This window comes from Canis lupus, chromosome 18 (assembly GCF_048164855.1).
Source record: "Canis lupus baileyi chromosome 18, mCanLup2.hap1, whole genome shotgun sequence".
Classification (NCBI taxonomy): Eukaryota; Metazoa; Chordata; class Mammalia; order Carnivora; family Canidae; genus Canis; species Canis lupus.
The window spans coordinates 760,643-779,429 of record NC_132855.1 but is presented as its reverse complement, the minus strand read 5'-3'; the positions used below and the strand labels follow the sequence as shown (position 1 = coordinate 779,429).

General features: G+C 38.0%; 1 protein-coding gene across 16 annotated transcripts in view; it reads right to left on the bottom strand.

Moving 5' to 3' along the window:
* Nucleotides 1–18,787, bottom strand: part of CADPS2 (calcium dependent secretion activator 2) — a 454,201-nt gene that overhangs the window by 97,542 nt on the left and 337,872 nt on the right. For all 16 annotated transcript variants that reach the window (XR_012010532.1, XM_072783288.1, XM_072783294.1 and 13 more), the window contains 2 exons: nucleotides 8,564–8,665; nucleotides 2,905–2,968 (listed from right to left, as the gene is read on the bottom strand). Coding sequence is in view for 15 of the 16 variants with exons in the window: in XM_072783288.1 (XP_072639389.1) it covers nucleotides 2,905–2,968; nucleotides 8,564–8,665 (166 nt within the window). In the remaining variant the exon portion in view is untranslated. The remainder of the gene's footprint in view (nucleotides 1–2,904; nucleotides 2,969–8,563; nucleotides 8,666–18,787) is intronic.

Genomic DNA, 18,787 nt, shown 5'->3' with positions numbered 1-18,787 from the left:
ACTAGAGTCCTTGGGACGAGTAATAGTTTGTCTCGCAATTCCTAATTTAAAAGCTTTTACATCTTTGGAGTGAGGTATATTAAAACAGTCACAAGATTCTGCGAAGAGTAAGCACTGTTTTTGAGCTCTCTGAAAATCAACATCTCCAATTCTGACACTTAAACTTTAATTACTGGGATCTGGGGGGGGAGGGGGCAGGAATCTTTCAGCAAAGTGAAGGGAGTATCAAATGTTAAAATACACAGAAACTTTCTGAAATTAAAAAAAGAACAGATTATTTCTGTTGAGTTCCTAAATATATTTTCGGATTTTTTTTTCTCTAGAAGTATTACTGTTAGCAAGGGGAAAATACAATTTATATCCAGAATGCAAAACATAATGTATTTAAGCACTTTTGTAATGACTCACTGATAATTTTCCTTAAAACTTTCTCAATGATAAAACTGGTTACTCCGTTAACCTCTATCTTTCCATGTATTTAATGCAGCTTTTCTGGCTTTACTTACATTGAAATTACAAAATCAAAGGTAAAATGTGTATATAGAGAAGACAAGAACAGTACGTATTCTTACTGTTCTATTAGTCTTTTACCTTAAAGATTCATCAAAAGAATATGAAAACGTCTCTTTCGTGCTCTATTACCTCATTCTCTTTTGATTGGCCTCAGCATGAAGGACTTTATAATCTCTGATTTACTCAACCATTTAAGCATTGGTGATCCTTCACAACATATTTAGTTTTGTTAGGCAAGCTTTCCTTTTCAAAACAGCAAATTTTATCACTTAAAAATTTCCTTCCCATCAAATTCAATCATTCTTCATAGATTAAAAATCTTTAACACATTTACATACATTTGGCACTTTAATTAGAACTGCACATTAGATTCTTTATAGGCAAAAAAAATCTTTTCTGCTCATAGTTGAAAAAAACAAGCATTAACATACTGTTATTTTTGTTTCCAAATGTGCTATTATTTTTAACGTGACTATCACTAAAATTTAAATCTAAAATTAATTTTGTCCCATATGCAGAACCATGAACTTTATTTTGTTGAAAGAGAGAGAGAGAACGCGCGTGTGCACATGCACGCACATAGCAGGGGTGGGGGTGGGGGGGTAAGGGCGGGGGGTGGGGGCAGAGAGAATCCCAAGCCAGGCTCCACACCCCAGCGTGCAGCCTACATGCAGGGCTCGATCCCACAACCCTGAGATCGTGACCTGAGCTGAAATCAAGGGTCAGACGCTTAACTGACTGAGTCACCCGGGTGCCCAACAGACTTTGAAATAACAGACATAGCTGTTAAAATTAGAATGCATGTTTACGACAGAGGAGGGTCCAGGGTTGAAATCAGGGGACAGTTCATATGACCCAGGAGCTGGATGTGTAATTTGGAGTGGGGGGAATTGTGTCGTCTTTCCTGGCAAAGTACAGATGAAAGGCTGGGGAGGACAAACAGGGAGGGCCAGCTTGCTTCGCGTACCCTCTCCACTTCTTCCAAAGCATAGGAAGTATGAAGAAGTCACATGCAGATTTCAGTTTCCTAAGATGTCAATAAGTACACAGATGTGGAAACGAAGAAGTGGCCCTACCATGTCTCCCTCAACTGAGCAAGAGACAGGAGAGGCTATAACTGGAAAAAAGGTCCCTGTTCCCCCCGTCCCCTGCCCCCTGCCAGTGCCCGAGGAAGTCTGTGCCATTACTGTCCCCCTGGAAACCAGCAGAGAGGCTGCACGCAGACCCAGCATGGGAGGCCACCCCAAAAGCAGAGCTCTCTGTAAAGGTTTTAGCTTTTTTCTGATACCTTAATGAGCTGGATAAGACGAGTACTTTGGAAAGCCTGTGTTACCTGCAGCTTTATTATAAAAATTCTAATAAAACAGGCAACTTCCACCATAATATTTCTGTCCCATGGTGCACCGGAATCCAGGATAAGACAGGGACAGACAGACGCAACCAATGTATACAGACATCAGGTCTACCCTCATCTTCCAAGTCCCTACATCACTGGAAAAATGCCTTCCCTTTTCACTTCTAATAGAAGTGCTAATAAACAACGTAACATATCTAGAATTCTTTGGCAGAAAAGTGGACAAGACCAAATGCTGTGAAGTCAATAAATCAGGGCCAGAATAATCAAATCACCAGCTATTAACGATCCTTAGAAATTATTTTTGATGCCAGTAAGAACAGGAATTGTCCACATTACTTAACTGTTAGGAGCAAACACCATATGAATAGTTTTATAAATAAATGAAAAGGACCCTTCCCATTCCAACCCAGTCTGCACAGAAACAGGAGTGGAGAATGTGCTTTCGTCAATGAATTATTTTAGCATGGATAGGAAATTCTTGTTTGCTACTTACTTTTTGAGGGAAAACGAATTTCTACAACTCATGAATTCATTTAAAGTAACACAAGTTGAAATGAATTCTGAGATTGATTTAGAATGAAGGGAATGATACGTTTGTGCATGTTCAATGATAAACCCTCACAGGTATGAGAATTGGGACTGGTGGAAGCACAAGTTGGGGCGGGAGCAAGGGAGCGGAAGGAAAGACCACTGAGAAGTCTGAGAAACACGATTACACTCAACTGGGGGGAAAAATCCTATTTCATGAGGGAAAGAAGGAGGTGGGGAAACGGGACCTACCAACACGCCATCGACTCAGCACAGGATGGCAGGGGTAGGCCTCAGGACAGCCGCCAGGAGGAAGCAGCAGGACGTAGGAGGGGTCGGGATGCAGGAAGGGCAGGTGAGAAGTGATGAAATGGGACCGACGGCCTCGGAGAGCATACTTGCCGTGAGGGATGGGCCTGTCTGCCTGGTCCAGCATCTAAAATACTCAGCCACCAATACTCAGCCACCAGTACACCAAGTACTGATAAAGGGGTGTTCAAACGTACCCTTTCAAGTAACGAAAGCGTAGCTTTTAGAGCACCTTCAGGTCGTCCAAAGGGAAAACAGTATCTTCAAAAACAAAAGGAGGAACAAGAAAGTCAAACATTTAATATCCAAGACCACCGAATTATTCCCTTTTGTAGTACTTGGCATTATTGAAAAATGGTGAAAAGTGGTTAAAATAGCATCAACCCATCTGGGGAAATTTTAACAGCAGAAGTTTACCTTGTTCCACATGTTCTTTTCTTTTTTTAAAGATTTTATTTATATATTCATGAGAGACCCAGAGAGAGAGGCAGAGACCCAGGCAGAGGGAGAAGCAGGCTCCCTGCAGGGATCCGATGCGGGACCCCGGGGTCACACCCTGGGCCCAAGGCAGCTGCTCGACCACTGAGTCACCCGGGCACCCCTAGTTCCATGCTTGCAATTTCTTTTCACAGTAAGAGTATAAACTGTGATAAAAAGGGTCCACATTTTGGTGACATACGTTCAGAATGAACCTCCAGGGCTCCCAGGCAGAGGGAGCAGCACGGAGCCCCTGAAGCTCCCCGAGGCCTGCTGCTCGGGAGACCTGCTGCTCGGGCTGCTCTGCCGCTGATGCCCTTTGAGGACAACACGCGATCCGCTTGCTGCCTCCTGACACCTGCCGGTCTCTGCGAGCGGGAACGCCCCAACCGAAGCCTGCACTGGGCCACAGCACTGGGCCCTGTCCGGCTCCTGGCCAACCCCCAACCCCCCACCCCCAGGGCGGGTCACCACTGCTCTGAAAGTGGGGTCCGGGAGGGCAAGGGAGCGGGCTCCATGGGACTTGGTGGCACACGGTGGGGACAGACGTGCTGCTCCTTCCCGGGGTCCCTCGCAGGTCACGGTCCACTTGAGGAGCAGGGCAGGGCCACCCCAGCCTGCCGGAGCCCCTGGCTCCCTGAGATCGACCACCACCCCCGCCTCAAGACCAAGTGCCCCCTAGGCTGCCACTGGGCTCCGGATCAGGAATCCTCAAGCCAGGAACCTAAAGTCAGTATGTTTCCATGTCCTTTGTCATCATGACTCAGGGACTTGGCAGACACGTCTTGTAAGACGTACCTCACAGTAAAATTATTTGTTTTACAAGGCGATTTGCACAGGTTTCCCTAAAAACACATGTATCTTAAATTCATTGTTTATAGCAGCAACTTTTAATTAAGGATGAATTTCTCACCAAACAGTTGCTAAATTTAAATTAGGATTGGGGTTTAGTTTCAGAAAACTTTTACTAGTGTCAGGTAAACGCAAAAAAAGTCATAAATCTAGCCAAATTTTTCTTCAGAACACTATTTTCCCCTTAACAATTTCCTTCAACTCTTACCTCGATGCCTTGTCTTACTCCTCTCTGCTGCCACTCACAGAAGCAACGATTTATTTTTGATAGTTTTTTTTTCCCTGCGCAGTGTTGCTCATCAGAGTAGGAGCAAATTAGCAAAGTAGCTGTCCTCATTTTGTATACATCTTAATCCACGTTTAAATAAAACACAAATTGGGCTCTTACAGTCCCCTCCCCCGCTTAAATCTTTTCAGTGCATTTGCATAATCCACCCATTGTCTTTCCTATTGTTTATTTCCATTAACCGGTGGGTGACACGTTTTATGAATGGAATGTTACTGATCCCCAGATTACACTTAGCATTTCAGGGCTCCGAGGTCCCACTGGGTCTGTTCTGAATTAGCATTAGCTGCCCACGATGTGTAAATAATTCAACACATTTACAGGGTACAAGTAATCCTGAATCAATAAAGTACAGAAAATAACTACACAGAAGCTTAATTAATCTTTACAAAACGAGTTTTAAAAGAAAGGAAGAGTTTTGTTCTGCCTTCCAAGATAAATATTTTGTTTGTTTTTTTAACCACTTTGACAGCTCTGTAATAACAAAGCAAAGTGGAAAATGCCCAATCATCAAATTCAACCAAATTTAGAATCTAATCTGAATAAATTGAAATCATCTTGATTCCCACCTTAGTAAATTTAAATTGATCACACAGATAGATGAGCCCGGCCTAGACATGTCCTACAATGAAACTGGTTTCTTTTCTTTACCATTTTAAAATACAGTATTTCTTTTTATCAAAGTTAGATATGCACATAGTCTGAAAGGCAAGTTCTTCCAGAGGCTTCTTATGAAAAGCAGTCCTTTTTATGCCCTTTCCACCCCACTCCCCAAGCAATTTCTCCAGGAAAAAAAAAAGTTCTTAACTTTTAGCTATTTCTTTATTTAAACATTATATTCCTAACTTACATTCTAATATTTCTAATTCTTGATTTTTCAGTTTTAAATATTACTCTACTAACTTCCCACTAGGGAGTACTGAGTTTTTAACAGATTTAGAGATGTAAATGACAAATGACTGCACATATCTAAAATATGTAATTTGGTAAGTTTAGACATATGCATACACCTGTGAAACCATCACCACAATCAATTTAATATACATATTCATGATCACAACCACCAAATGTTTCCTTCCCTGCTGCCCTCGGGCCCAGGCAACCACTGATTTACTTTATCTTTGGATTTGTTTGTATTTTCTATGATTTTATGTAAGAGGAATCTTATAGTACATACTTTTTTTGCTTCTGATTTCTCTCACTATATTCTGACACTCATTCATACCATCGACTGTTCATTCCATTTTATTGCTCAGAAGTATCTCAATACACTGTTTATCTATTACTTGTTGATGGCCACCTGGTTTGTTTTCATACTCTGGCTATTATCAATAATGCTGGTACAGACATTCACATAGAAGTCTTTGTGTGGACACGTGCTTTCGCTTATCGTGGGCTGGGTCATATGTTAAGTGTTTGAATTTTTTAAAATTTGCAAACTATCTTACAGAGTGGGTTGTTATCTGTTTATACTCCTCTCAAGAGTATATGCAGAGTTGGGTGGTAGTGATTTTGGAATTTTAGTTAGACTAATAACAGCAGTACTACATTGTGTTTTAATCTCTATATCCCTATTGAATAAAGATACTGAGCATCTTTTCATCTGCCTTTTCACCACGTCTTTGGTGAAATATTAGAAACAATTTTTTGCTGGGTTATTTCATTTCTTACTAAGTTTTAAGAGTTATTTATATATTCTGGATACAAGTTTTTTGTGGGATACGTATTGTACAAATATCTTCTCCCACTCTGAGATCTCTTTACTCCTTTAACAGTGTCTTTGGAAGATCAAAAGTTCTTAATGTTTTTGAAGTTCAATGTAACATTGTTCCATTTACAAATCATGATTTTGGTGTTTTAAAGAATCTTTACTTAGTCTAAGGACAAAGAGATTTTCTGTTTCCTAGGACTACTCATTTTGAAATAACTTATTAATCAGGTATGAGGTATGGGTCCAGGCTAATATTTTGCATTTGGCTATGTAACTAGTTCTAGCACCATTTATTGAAAAGAGGATACTTAGAAAATCATCTTTGTATATCTTTGAAAATCACAATTGACCAAATATGTGTGAGTTGATTTCTGAACTGTCCGTACTATACAACCTTGGTTGCTGATTTTTGAGCAGATATCCCTGCCTTGCTTTTGATCTTAGGTGAAAAAAATTCAAACTTTTCACTGTTAAGTATGAAGCTGTAGGTTTTCCACAGATGCCCTTAACAGGCTGAATATATGACATTTGGTAAGAATTCTTTTAATATTCCTGTTTAGTAATTCTCATTTCCATTTCTGGATATTTCCATCCTCTTCATTGGTCATATCTGGCGATTTTTTGGTATGCCTAGAAATTTTTGACCAGATGCTAGACATTATTATTTTACAATATGGTGGCTCAATATTTTTGTATTCCTTTATTCTTGATCTTTGTTCTGGAATGTGGTTAAATTACCTAAAAACAGTTTGATTTATTAGAATACTGGCTTTAGTCCTCATTAGGAGAGATTTAAAAAAGCTAATTTTTTTCTATTACTGAGGCACAAATTCTCTGGAGTATTCTACTCTCTGTCCATGACTTAGAGTCTTTCCACTTTGGGTGGCAAAAACTGGTACTCACCTTAGCTCTGTGTTAGCTTTGAGGATTATCTCCTACAATACTACCACAGAGTTAAAGGATTATTTGTCCGACTTTAGTTTCCTTACATACACGCTCAGATCAATACTTAGTTGACTCCGGGGGAAACCTCAGCAAATGCCTGTAGGTCTCTCCTATCTTTTCTTTAGAATTCTGACCTGCAAACTCTGGCTGCCTTGTCCTCTCTAGATTCTCCCTCTGTCTCCTCAAATCAGGGTGTCCACTGAGATTTTCCTCCCTGGCCCACAGCCCAGAAGCACTCTACTGGTGCCAAGCAGAGACAATGAAAGGCCTTATTCATCTGTTTTTCATCTATCAAGAATGACTTTTATTCATTGTTTTATGTTTAACGTGTTGAAAAGCTTTTTCCACGTATTTTATCCTTAGAAAATTTTGTTTCAGATGGGAGAGTATGTTACTCCCCTTTAGACATATGTAGCTTTTTTCTTTTTCTTTTGATTACTTTCAGCCACCCTAAATGTAATTCCTGTCCTTCCTATCTTTCTAACATGGTTATGCCATTTTGGGGGACTAAATTCAGTATTCATATTATGTAAATGCCCTAGATAACAGAGACATTGTATTTACTACAACTTATGTGCCATTATTTTGTTTATAAAACTTGTCTTTGTTTTTAATATCCTCTTTTTATATACTTAATCTAATGTGACTCCAAACTCCAATATAACTAATACAATCTAATTAATAGAACTCCAAACTCAATTCTAGGTTGGTAAATCCTCTCTCAATATATTAAAACATCTTAGTATTTTGTCAATTTAATTTACTTAAAGAATTTTTCTGACCTGCTCTCATCAGAACTGGTTGCTTTCTAAGCTCAATCAATCATCACTTTCTATTAACTATCACTATGAAGATTCCCTCCTCTTTAATGCTGATTTTCTGTTCAGGGATCTTAACTATCCCTCTTTCTTTGTTTTCTCCTTTGTCTTGAATTTCATTCTTCAGAAATATTTCTGTTTTTTTAACAATCATTCTAGTGAGCTAACTACAACCAGGGAGAAAAATATCAAGATATTGATCTTTCATTCTGTAAATGTGTCTTAGTACCAACGGCTAATTTTCTTTGAGCAAGGAACTGTGCCAGGCAACATGGCCCTTGTTCCCACTAAATGCAAATAAAATAACTAATGACTTAAAGACATGGGTATTAAAACTATGCGATAAGCGACTAGTGAAGAGTACAGATGATAAATGCTAAAAGGCTTCAGGTTTTCCAGTCTTTGTTGGAATGACTGAAAACAGCTCTACTATGAAGACAGGACAGAAGAAGCTCCTTACTTGGTGATTGAAAGAGAGAGAGGACTAGTCACCAGAGCTGAGGGAAGAGGCTACTCACGGATGAGAAATGCACCAGCAAGTGAGAGATGCATCCCACCAACTGAAGGGGCAAGGGACCAACCTTAATGCATGATGGAAACTGAATGGCAGGCTTAGAAGCAGACCACAGGCCAAGGAATAATACGGATCTTACCTCACAGGCAATGGAGGAGGGAGTAGCCGCAGAAAGACATAATAAACATCTGTAGGGGACCAGAGTGTTGGGTGAAGAAAGAAAATACTTAATATTAACGAATAGATTATATACCTGAAATGGCTTATCTGATTTTCTAAAAGAGAAGAGAGTCTTTCTTTTATCTCCTCAAATCTTTCTTTTTCCTCCACTGAAACAGTCCCAATTCCATCAGGCCTGGGGGGGGAAAAAAACAGAATCAGTAATTTGTACTGACAGAATGGTTACTTTCATATATTTTATATCTTTATATCTCTTTATTTTAATATATAATTCTATAGATAGATGCAGCTTTATATTTCCCTGAAGAATAATTAAGGAAAATGCATACTGGTCCACGGTACACATATTACTTGCATCTATAGTGGAAATTTACTTAAAGGGGATATTTATAGCCATTTGCTTCATATTTTGACCTGGAATGAATGGAATGGAATGACTCTGTTTTAGACAGCCTTCAAGGTAAAGGGTTATAATAAATATTTTCCAGATCTACTGAAAACAATGGCTAGTCCTTGAGAATGGTAGTGAAAAGTGTTTTATGTGGTACCAAACATTTGAAAAACTGAATAAATGAAAATATCAAAAAGCATATTGAATGCAAACTAAAATGTTTTAACTACTTTTCTCCCAAATAAAAATTAAGCTATTGTGGAATTGGATATTTCATTTTAATTATAAAAAACAGCAATTTTGCATACATGTTGTGGTTTACTGCATTATTTTTTTGTTTAAATGTGGGGGTGTACAAATCAAAATAAATATTTGAATAAAAACATATAGAGAAGACAGATCAGCTGTTTCCAGATTTTGTGCGACAAATACTCCTATGGAATCAAGGCAAGTTCATGTCAGGATTTTTAGAAGTAGTTATATAGAATGAACAGAAATCTTCTTTTACTAAGATCAGGATTAAAAGTATAAAATATTTCTAATAATGGATTTAGAGTTCATTCTGATCAGTGGAAGTATCTGGTTGCACAACAGTCATCAAAAATTTTGAACATATGAATTGTAACTTTGTTAACGCAAAGAGAAAGATCTATTAATCTTATATTCATAAGTATCTATTTCAACGAAATGAATCTTTTGCACTTGCTAATTAGCACCTTCCTCTATTAGCTTACTTTTCTAAAGATTATATTTTTGTTCCCAAAGATTTATGACTTACAATTTGAATTCTTAATACTTATGTGTAAAATAGGTAGACATGATTATGAAAAATAAACAAAAATGAATGCTTTATAACTTTCCCAAGAAGATTTTTATTTAGTAATCCCATTCTTGTTTTACATATATAACATGTAAATGTGTGCATGTATCTTTGATGCTTGCAACTAGTCAATTAGGATAAAAACGATTAAAGTTATACTTGAATCATAATGACATAAAGACCTTTTATTCATATCAAAGCATCATTTAAGTCTGAAATTTTGTCATTATAGAGTAAATTATTTGTTATTTAAGAAACTCCTATGAATGCTTTCCATTCCATTCCATTCCATTCCATTCCATTCCATAAATGGAATTTATGCTTTGAAAATCTTAACAATTATACCTCATTGCTAACTAGGGAAACATCAATTATTTTATTTCGTAGTCAGAATAATACATTCCATCAGAATATATTTTTAATGTGAACTGCAGAAAAACTAACGGCAAACGGTGGTCTTTCAAATATTTTTAGGAAGGAGAAAAGAAAGTCTGATCTGTAAATTACAAAACAATGAACTGTGAGCTCACCCCAATGTTTTACAATAATTTATTATATTACAATAATTTATAATATAATGGAGTTCTTCACATATTACTTCAGAGTTACATCCCACTGAGCAAATGATAGCACAAAACGCAGACTATAACTTAAGAATAATAATGATCACAGAAGTTCAAGCGGAGAGCTCTGTATAAGTCATTAACTTGAGAATCAGCATGATCAGATGCAAACTGTCGCTATATTATCGTATAGATAGTGCAAAAACTCATAGCACAAAGTTGTGGGTAGGTGTTTCACTATATACACCTATGCAAACTCGATGTAAAGAGCAAAGATCTAGGGATGCCCGGGTGGCTCAGCGGTTGAGCGTCTGCCTTGGGCTCAGGGTCCGGGGATCGAGTTCCACCTTGGGCTCCCCGCATGGAGCCTGCTTCTCCCTCTGCCTGTGTCTCTGCCTCTCTCTATCTGTCTCTCATGTATCTGTCTCTCACGAATAAATAGTCTTTAAAATAAAAAAAAAGCAAAGATCTTATATTTATTATTCTGATGCCTGGTATGGTTTCTTTGACTTCACTCTCTGACAGCCACCACATGGTTATATTAGAGTGAATTTCACTGTTTGCTTCAACTGTCAAAGGAGATTGTGATTCACAGGGATGCTGCAAGCCATCCTGTCACATTGAACTTCACTGGGACAGCTCGCCTACTCAACACAATGGAATCGGGGGTTCAGGTGATGAAGAGTGAGAAGGGTAAGTCAGAGGAATATCACTTGTGACAACTTTCAGTAAGATACAGACTGTTATACACAGTGAAAGGCTGTCGTTTTTGTGAGTCTATTATTAAATTAACTATACATCTGACAAATTAAATACAATAGGTAGTATTTTGGACTTGTCTTTATTTATACACCTTTTAGGTACATAGACTAGACAATGTACTGAAAATTAGGTAGACGAAGTAGGTGTTTATACCTAAGTGATTGGGAATAAATGACAGCTTCGCTATAGTCATGCATAAAGGCAACAGCTCCTTCTGAAAGTATTCTTCCTGGAGTGCCTGGGTGGCTCAGGTCATGATCCCGGGGTCCTGGGATCGAGCCCCCATCAGGCTCCCTCCTCAGCAGGGAGTCTGCTTCTCCCTCTCCCTCCGTCCCTACTCCTGCTTGTGTTCTCTCTCAAATAAAAACCTTTTAAAAAATATTAAAATTATTCTTCCCAATAAACGCAAATACCTCCGGTGCCATCAATATCTTCCTCGTCACAGCCATTATCAAATTAAACATAACAATTATCAGTAACCGAATTCTAAATATGCTCCTGGTACTCTGCTGTTTTATATGCATAACATAGGATGCTCACAGTAGTCCGTTCTCCAGTCTCCGAGAGGGGAAGCTGCTGACTTCCCCAAGGTCACACAGCTAGTACGTACAGGGACCTGGACTTGAACCTAGGTCTCTCACATTCCAAATCCTGGGCTCTTGGTGCCCATGTCTTATTCTCTTTCCTTTATGTTTTCACCAAAAATAAGAGGAAAAAAAATCTCTATTAAAAATGTGAACTGTATCTGAAAAGCAATGTGGAATATTTTAAATACACTTACTTACATCAGACATTTTCTATGTTACTTACATAAGGCAGGGAGCATAAAAATCAATAAAATTTAAGTATCTGACACTGAATCAGTAACTCTATTAAAAAAAAAAACAAAAACTCAACAAAGTCAGTCCTAAAATTTGTACTTGTAGAAAATGGCTTGAAGAGAAACTTAAACCAGTTGTATTTTCTGCACATTCATCTAGGGGACCCAGGGTAGTACAGATTTAAAATAATAGCTCTATAAACACAGCTTATAAATTAATTTCTGTCAGGTGAGCCTTCAAAACATATCTCAAGTGTGTCGACAGCCTCCTTTGTCTTCCTTTTCTCATCTTTTCAATGTCAGTGTTGGCAACACTCTACAGTGAGCTTTTTTCAAGCATGAGTCATGACTTACAATGCTAATAATGCTCAATGTAAAAGCCAAAACTCTTATAATGACCTGTAAACCTTATAGGATCCTCCCTCCCCACGCTCACTCTGACTCCTGTACCTCACTCCAGCCACGCTGGCCTCCTAGCTGGTCCTCACACGGGACACACGCACATGCTGCTCCCACTGCCGGCGAAGGTCTTCGCCTGGGCACACGGGCTTGCTCACTGCCTTCTCATCGCTGCCCACGCGACTCCGGGTCAATGAGGCCTGCTCTAGGTTGGCCACCTGATGTAAAAGTGTAGCCTCCCATTCCCACAGGTCTCTTGTCCTTTAACCGGCTTTACTGCTGGTCATTGTACATAATGCCATCGCCCTACACGTGACGTGTTTATTGTCTGCCTCCCTGTATGGTAGCCCTGGTACCCAGAACAGAAGCCGACAGCCTGATGCTAAATGCTAAATGGCAAATAAATGTTAAAGATGTGAATAAGCGATACACAGAATATAAAAATTTCAGCTATAGCAGATAATAAAAATTCATGAATGAGTAACATCACAATTATTGTTAATTATTAGTATTAATAGGGTATAAATTAATTGGAATGTTTTAAATCATGTAACAGTAGGTAAAACAAGAAATTTTTGAAAAAAGCAAATAGTATAGGAATTATAGTTAAGCATTCTGGATAAATAGATCACTCAGAAAAGTTGGCTGTATTTACACTTAGCAGAAAATTTTTAGTATTTACCTGCCATTTTAATTATTAATGAAATAAATCATTTGCCTTAAATCTCAAGAATGGAATTTTCCCCCAAGATAATAAAAGGTAAAATAAATAATGCCTCTTTGATACTGATAAAAAGCCAATGGTCATGGAAAATTCTAAAGTAAGAGGCCAATTTTCAGATTTTAATGTCAATTGAAACTTAATTATATGACTCAAATATAAATAGTAAAACTGTTCCAATGAGAAAAAAGAAACTGTTGCATGAATTCTCATATATTGAGATTTAAATTTTTCATTTTTTTTTCCTGGGGCCTTTAGTTATTGAAGTCACATGATTTTAGTAAGAATAGATTCCATGAAAGTTGAAGATATAAACAAATTATTAAATATAGTTCAATGGTAGATGTATTTCCTTTAATTATAGATGCAAATTATGACACAGAACTTCCTCCTGGCATTACACAATAAACAAAGGAATGCCAAATGTAGTTGGGTCTTTGTTAGTTATACTTTGAAAGATTCTTAAAAAAAAAAAAAGAATTCACACACAATGGAACTTACGCTACTGATGCTTAACAGCCTCCTCTTACGTCTGCCTTAGGCCCCGTCCTACTTTCAGAGAGAGCATCACACGCAGGTGCGTGCAGGTGCCCACACACAGGCTACCTTTTTTGAAAGGCAGATTCATCCAGAAATAGTTCCTATACGAACAAATCAACTTTACTGACTTCCGACATGAACTAAGAGATCTCACAATGCATTTTATAACTCGTGCTAGTCATCAATCTGGCACATTAGGCATTTTATTTATCTATTTATTTATTTCTAAGATTTTATTTATTTATTCATGAGAAACACAGAGAGAGAGGCAGAGACACAGGCAGAGGGAGAAGCAGGCTCCATGCAGGGAGCCCCACGCGGGACTCGATCCCGGCAGCCGGGGTCACGCCCTGTGTGGGCTGAAGGCGGCGCTAAACCGCTGAGCCACCCGGGCTGCCCCCGCTGTAGGCATTTTAAAACAGAATCCATTCTGTATCCTGGACATCCTGTCATCACTATCAATTTTTTCTGTAAAAAGTACAATATCAGCTCTAAATTGAGCAGGGTGGTTTTGAAAGACAACTCAGGAACATGAGTATTATCTTCTCCATCTTCTCCTATCTCTAATGGCTTTTGGGAGTAGTTCTGATATGAAATTAGTTTCTATGAAGGGAAGAATCACTACACTGTATTTCAGGAAAGCTCTAAGAGGAAAAGAGTATGAAACCGGGTTGCAGAGTCAGGCATTTGAGCAGAAGAGCAAACTATCGATGAGGAATCTGCTTAAATATTTAAGTACAGACTAACCTATAGTTCACACATTTTATGGCCCTTTTTTCCAGTATAACATTTCAGAGACCCATAATGACCAATAAGAACAGACTTAAATATCCATTTCACCTGGCTGCTAAGAGGTTTTAAAAAACAATGGTCCTGAGACCTACTCCAGCAAAAAGGGTTAGAGAGCCCAAGGATTTTTTTTTTTTTTTTTTTGAACCCTACAAATCATGAGACCTTGCTGGAGGTCGATAATGTAAGCTGGGCCTATTAAGGAGTTTGAGGAGTCTGACAGTAAAGAAATCTGCTTAACATCACTTTTTGAAATCGATCATGGGATCTCTCCACAATGCCCACTTACAAACATCATTAAGTGCTGACGAGCCATCTGTTTTATTATTTAATGAAAACTGTAACCCAGCCTATGGTTATTTTCTCAATCATTTTATCTGCCAGAGCAGCCTGTAGATACTTGAGGGATAAATGTGTCCTTGGTTTTATAATTTCTAGGAGACTGCGCAGGAAGCTTACGGGTTGACTAACACGCCGGGAGTTCACGCTGCATAGAGAAGTCTGGTAAATTGATGAAGACAGATTGCCTTCACCACCCCCACCGGCCCCCCCTCCCCGCTCATCAAGTAGGTTCGTCTGTCCTGGCAGTTTGGAGGCTTGCGGTAAAGATATTTTGAAAGCAATGACAGGGTGGATGACCAAGCTCGGGGTGCTTTTAAGTTTCTCAGAGGCTTCTTTTCCTATGAGGAATGTGGGATATCTTAGCTTCCTCTGGACAAAGCGAGAAGGAGAGAGACACCTAGAGAGTAGCAGTTCTGAATTGTCAATTCTGACGGCAGCACAGCAGGTAAAAGTCACTTTGCACTTCGTGTATTTCCCACCAATATCCATTTGTGAACAGAATAAGAAGGAGAGGAAGACACAGCACGAGAATGAGAAATGATGGGAAGAGGAGGGAGAAAACAATAGTCTCCTATTTCTCTTCCCTAACCTGGAACGCTTCTTACTGTTTAAAACAACGTGGCATCTCATTTGGATTCGTATATATTGGTCACATAATCAGGGTCCTTTCATTCTCCCTGAAATCTTACTAATCCAGAAGAAATTAATTTGATCCTATGTTTACTGAGATAGAGGAAACATTTTTCTATGAGAAAATATTCTGCAAATGAAATTTAAAAATCTTGTTTTCTTTCCAAGCACGTCTCTCTCCTAATCCTTTCTTTATTTGAGTTTCTTACTGTAGTCTATTTTCTTTGGACATTATTTAAAAAAAAGATACTTATTTAAAAAAAAAGCAGTAACTGAGCTCCATGAAGATATGAGATCAGTGACTCATATCTTTTGTGTGAAGTTAGTGACGGACAGACAGGTCATGGAGAGTTATTAAGGTGTTAGACAACTGGCCTCTCCCAGAATCAAGCTAAATTCATTACTGCACATAACTCTAGAATTGAATAAAAATAAAATATTGAGGTGATTTTTTTTATTAAAAAGAGTATTAAGATTGGTAGTATTCTCTGATAGGTCATCTTTGCCCCATACCCAATATTATTTTAAAAAGATAATTTTTTGTTAAAGGTCGAAACGTACATAATCTAGGAGAGCAATTCAGAAAAACACAAAGACAAAAATTAAAATTTCTTTAAATGCCCCAATCATAAATAATAGGTCATACCCTTTTGTAAATAAAATTCCAGTTTTCATTCTATAAAATCTAATTATACATTGCAATTCTGATTTAGTTTGACTCTTTTATTTTTGATTCTTTTAATGAAGTATAAGCATCTCCTCACATTATTTAAATATCCCAACATGTGCTTTTTAATGAAAGCATAATACTTCATTTTATGGATGTACCATAATTTATTAAACCACTATTCCATTAGAATTTAGATTTTTCCTCTATTTTTTCTTACCATAGAGTATACAGTATGTCCTTACATTCTTTTTTTTTTAAAGTCTTTTTTTTAAAGATTTTATTTATTTATTTATTTATTTATTTATTTATTTATTTATTTATTTATTTATTTATTTTAATTTTTATTTTTTATGATAGAGAGAGAGAGAGAGAGAGAGAGAGAGGGAGAGAGAGGGGCAGAGACACAGGCTGAGGGAGAAGCAGGCTCCATGCACCGGGAGCCCGACGTGGGATTCGATCCCGGGTCTCCAGGATCGAGCCCTGGGCCAAAGGCAGGCGCCAAACCGCTGCGCCACCCAGGGATCCCATGTCCTTACATTCTTACATATATATAATCTTACGGTATAATTTGTTTAACCCATCTCTTATGGTTTCCTTGGGGTAAATTCCTAAACATATATTGTTAGTTTAAGTGGTGCTGTGGACTGAACTGTGTCCACCCTGAATGAAAATTCATATGTTGAAGTCCTATCCCCCAGTGTTACTATACTTGAAGATGGTACTTGTAAGGGATGATTAAGGTTAAGAGAGGTCAGTCACAGGGTGGGGCAGTAATGTGACAGGGTGGTGGCCTTGTAAGAAGAGGGAGGGAGAAATTTCTGAGGACACGGGGAGAAGGCAGTCATCTGTAAGCCAGGAAGACAGTCTTCCCCAGAACCTGACTGTGCTGACAGCCTGATCTCCGACTTCCACTGTCCAGAACTGTGAGAAAATAAATTTTTGTTTAAGCCACCCAGGTGATGGAATTTTGTTATGGCAGCCCAAGCTAAGACAAATGCAATGATATTTTCAACATTCGATAGATACGACAAAATTGCTTTTTAAGAAAGTACTTACTTATCAGTTTGCACTGTGACCCATGTGCATAAAATGATTAATTTCCCTGTAACCTCATCAAATGCATTTTTTATCACTTGTTATAATCATTTTCAATTTTATACATAAAAGGGGTATTTCATTGTCTTAATCTATTACTTTCTGTGTGGTAAAATGATACAATTCTTCTGGTTTACACAGGGTCCTTCCATGGGTCATAAAAATCATTGCATTTGATTCATTAAGAATAATGTTTAATTGTGAACTCAACTTACTAAGTGCCCCCAACATTTCACCCATAAATTTGTAAACAGATGGTCCCATGCCATTCATTTCCTTACTTAACAAATATTTATTGAGTACCTGCCTAGGTCATGAGGATAATATAAGCACAACTGAAATGTCTCCTGCCCTAATGGAATTTATAATAGGGAAAGGTATAAAAAAGAAAAATCAGACCGTAACATACAATTAAATTGAAGAAGGGCAAAAGCATAAAGCTTTGAAGTCATATAGGTTTTTCGGGAAGGAGTCAGTTTGGGAATGATATTTAGGTTAAGATGTGATAGACGAGAAGCAGTTAATTAGCTGGAACCTGAGGCAGAGGTCATAGAAAAGGCTCCAACAGGTTCTCCAGAGAGAGGTTCAAATATTTTTTTTTCAAAATACAAATTTTATCATGTGACTTTTTCTCCTCATATAGTGGACTGACTTGATACTCCAAAAATCCCTTTCCACTACCAAACACCTCAACACTATGTTAGCTATAACAAGCAGTTAAATGTTGTATTGCACTTAGAAGAAAGTTAAAAAAAATTTTTCCCCAAGGCCAGGAAAAAGAAAATGATACAGAAACTGAAACCAAAGGAGGGGTAACTGTGAACACCAGGGCTGCCTTGGGGGAAAATGTGGGTACCAAGGGGGCTTCACCGCTATGTTTAAGAGAATGCACCACTGGGTCAGTGACCCACAGACTGCAGAACCTGAGATTCCTGCAAAAATTGAGGCCATGAATGGGCTGTACTATCAGTTAAGGGGTGGTCCAGAAAGAATCAATATTCTTGTAAGGAGGAGCCAATGAGGAAATCTGTTTCTACAACATCTACAGAGTGAGTGAAAGAGGCTTTCCTGAGAATATGCACCATATGTCTGGCCTCATTAAACTGAGTACTACCTACGGAATCAAGAAATCCCCAGGATAAGGAAATACAGTAGCTCTAGTCGTACATCTCGACCACCAAATAAAAGCAAATCCTCTTTAGAAAAAAGTATTCTCAACCCAGGCCTTTTAGAATTCCCATAAATGTCAAAATGTATGCTTACTTAAAAAAAAAAAAAAAAAAAAAAAGCTAGCCGAATAAGAAAACAGTGACCATGGCAAAAATGTCAGTGGAAACAAGACACAAACACCTAGAAAATTAAGTTATTGAAATTGATCAGAATATAAAATAACTATAAAATCCCTAAGGAAAAAAAGAGGAAGGGATAAAAACCAAGAATTAGATCAGAGATACTCAGAAATAATCAAATGGGTTTTAAAAAGAAGTGAATAGTATTTCCAGAACTAAAATATTTAGTAATTGAAGTTAACAATATGTGGGTTGAAAAGTAGATGTTATAGCTAACGAGAGAATTAAGTAGAGTAAGGGTTGGGAACTATAGCCCACCACCTGCTTTTATGAATAAAATTTTATTAGAACACAAACCATATTCATTTACATATTGCTCATGGCTCTTTTTGCACTAAAACACAGAGTTGAACAATTGTGGAGGAGACCATATGGCCCACAAAGCCCAAAAGATTTAGTTATGTTT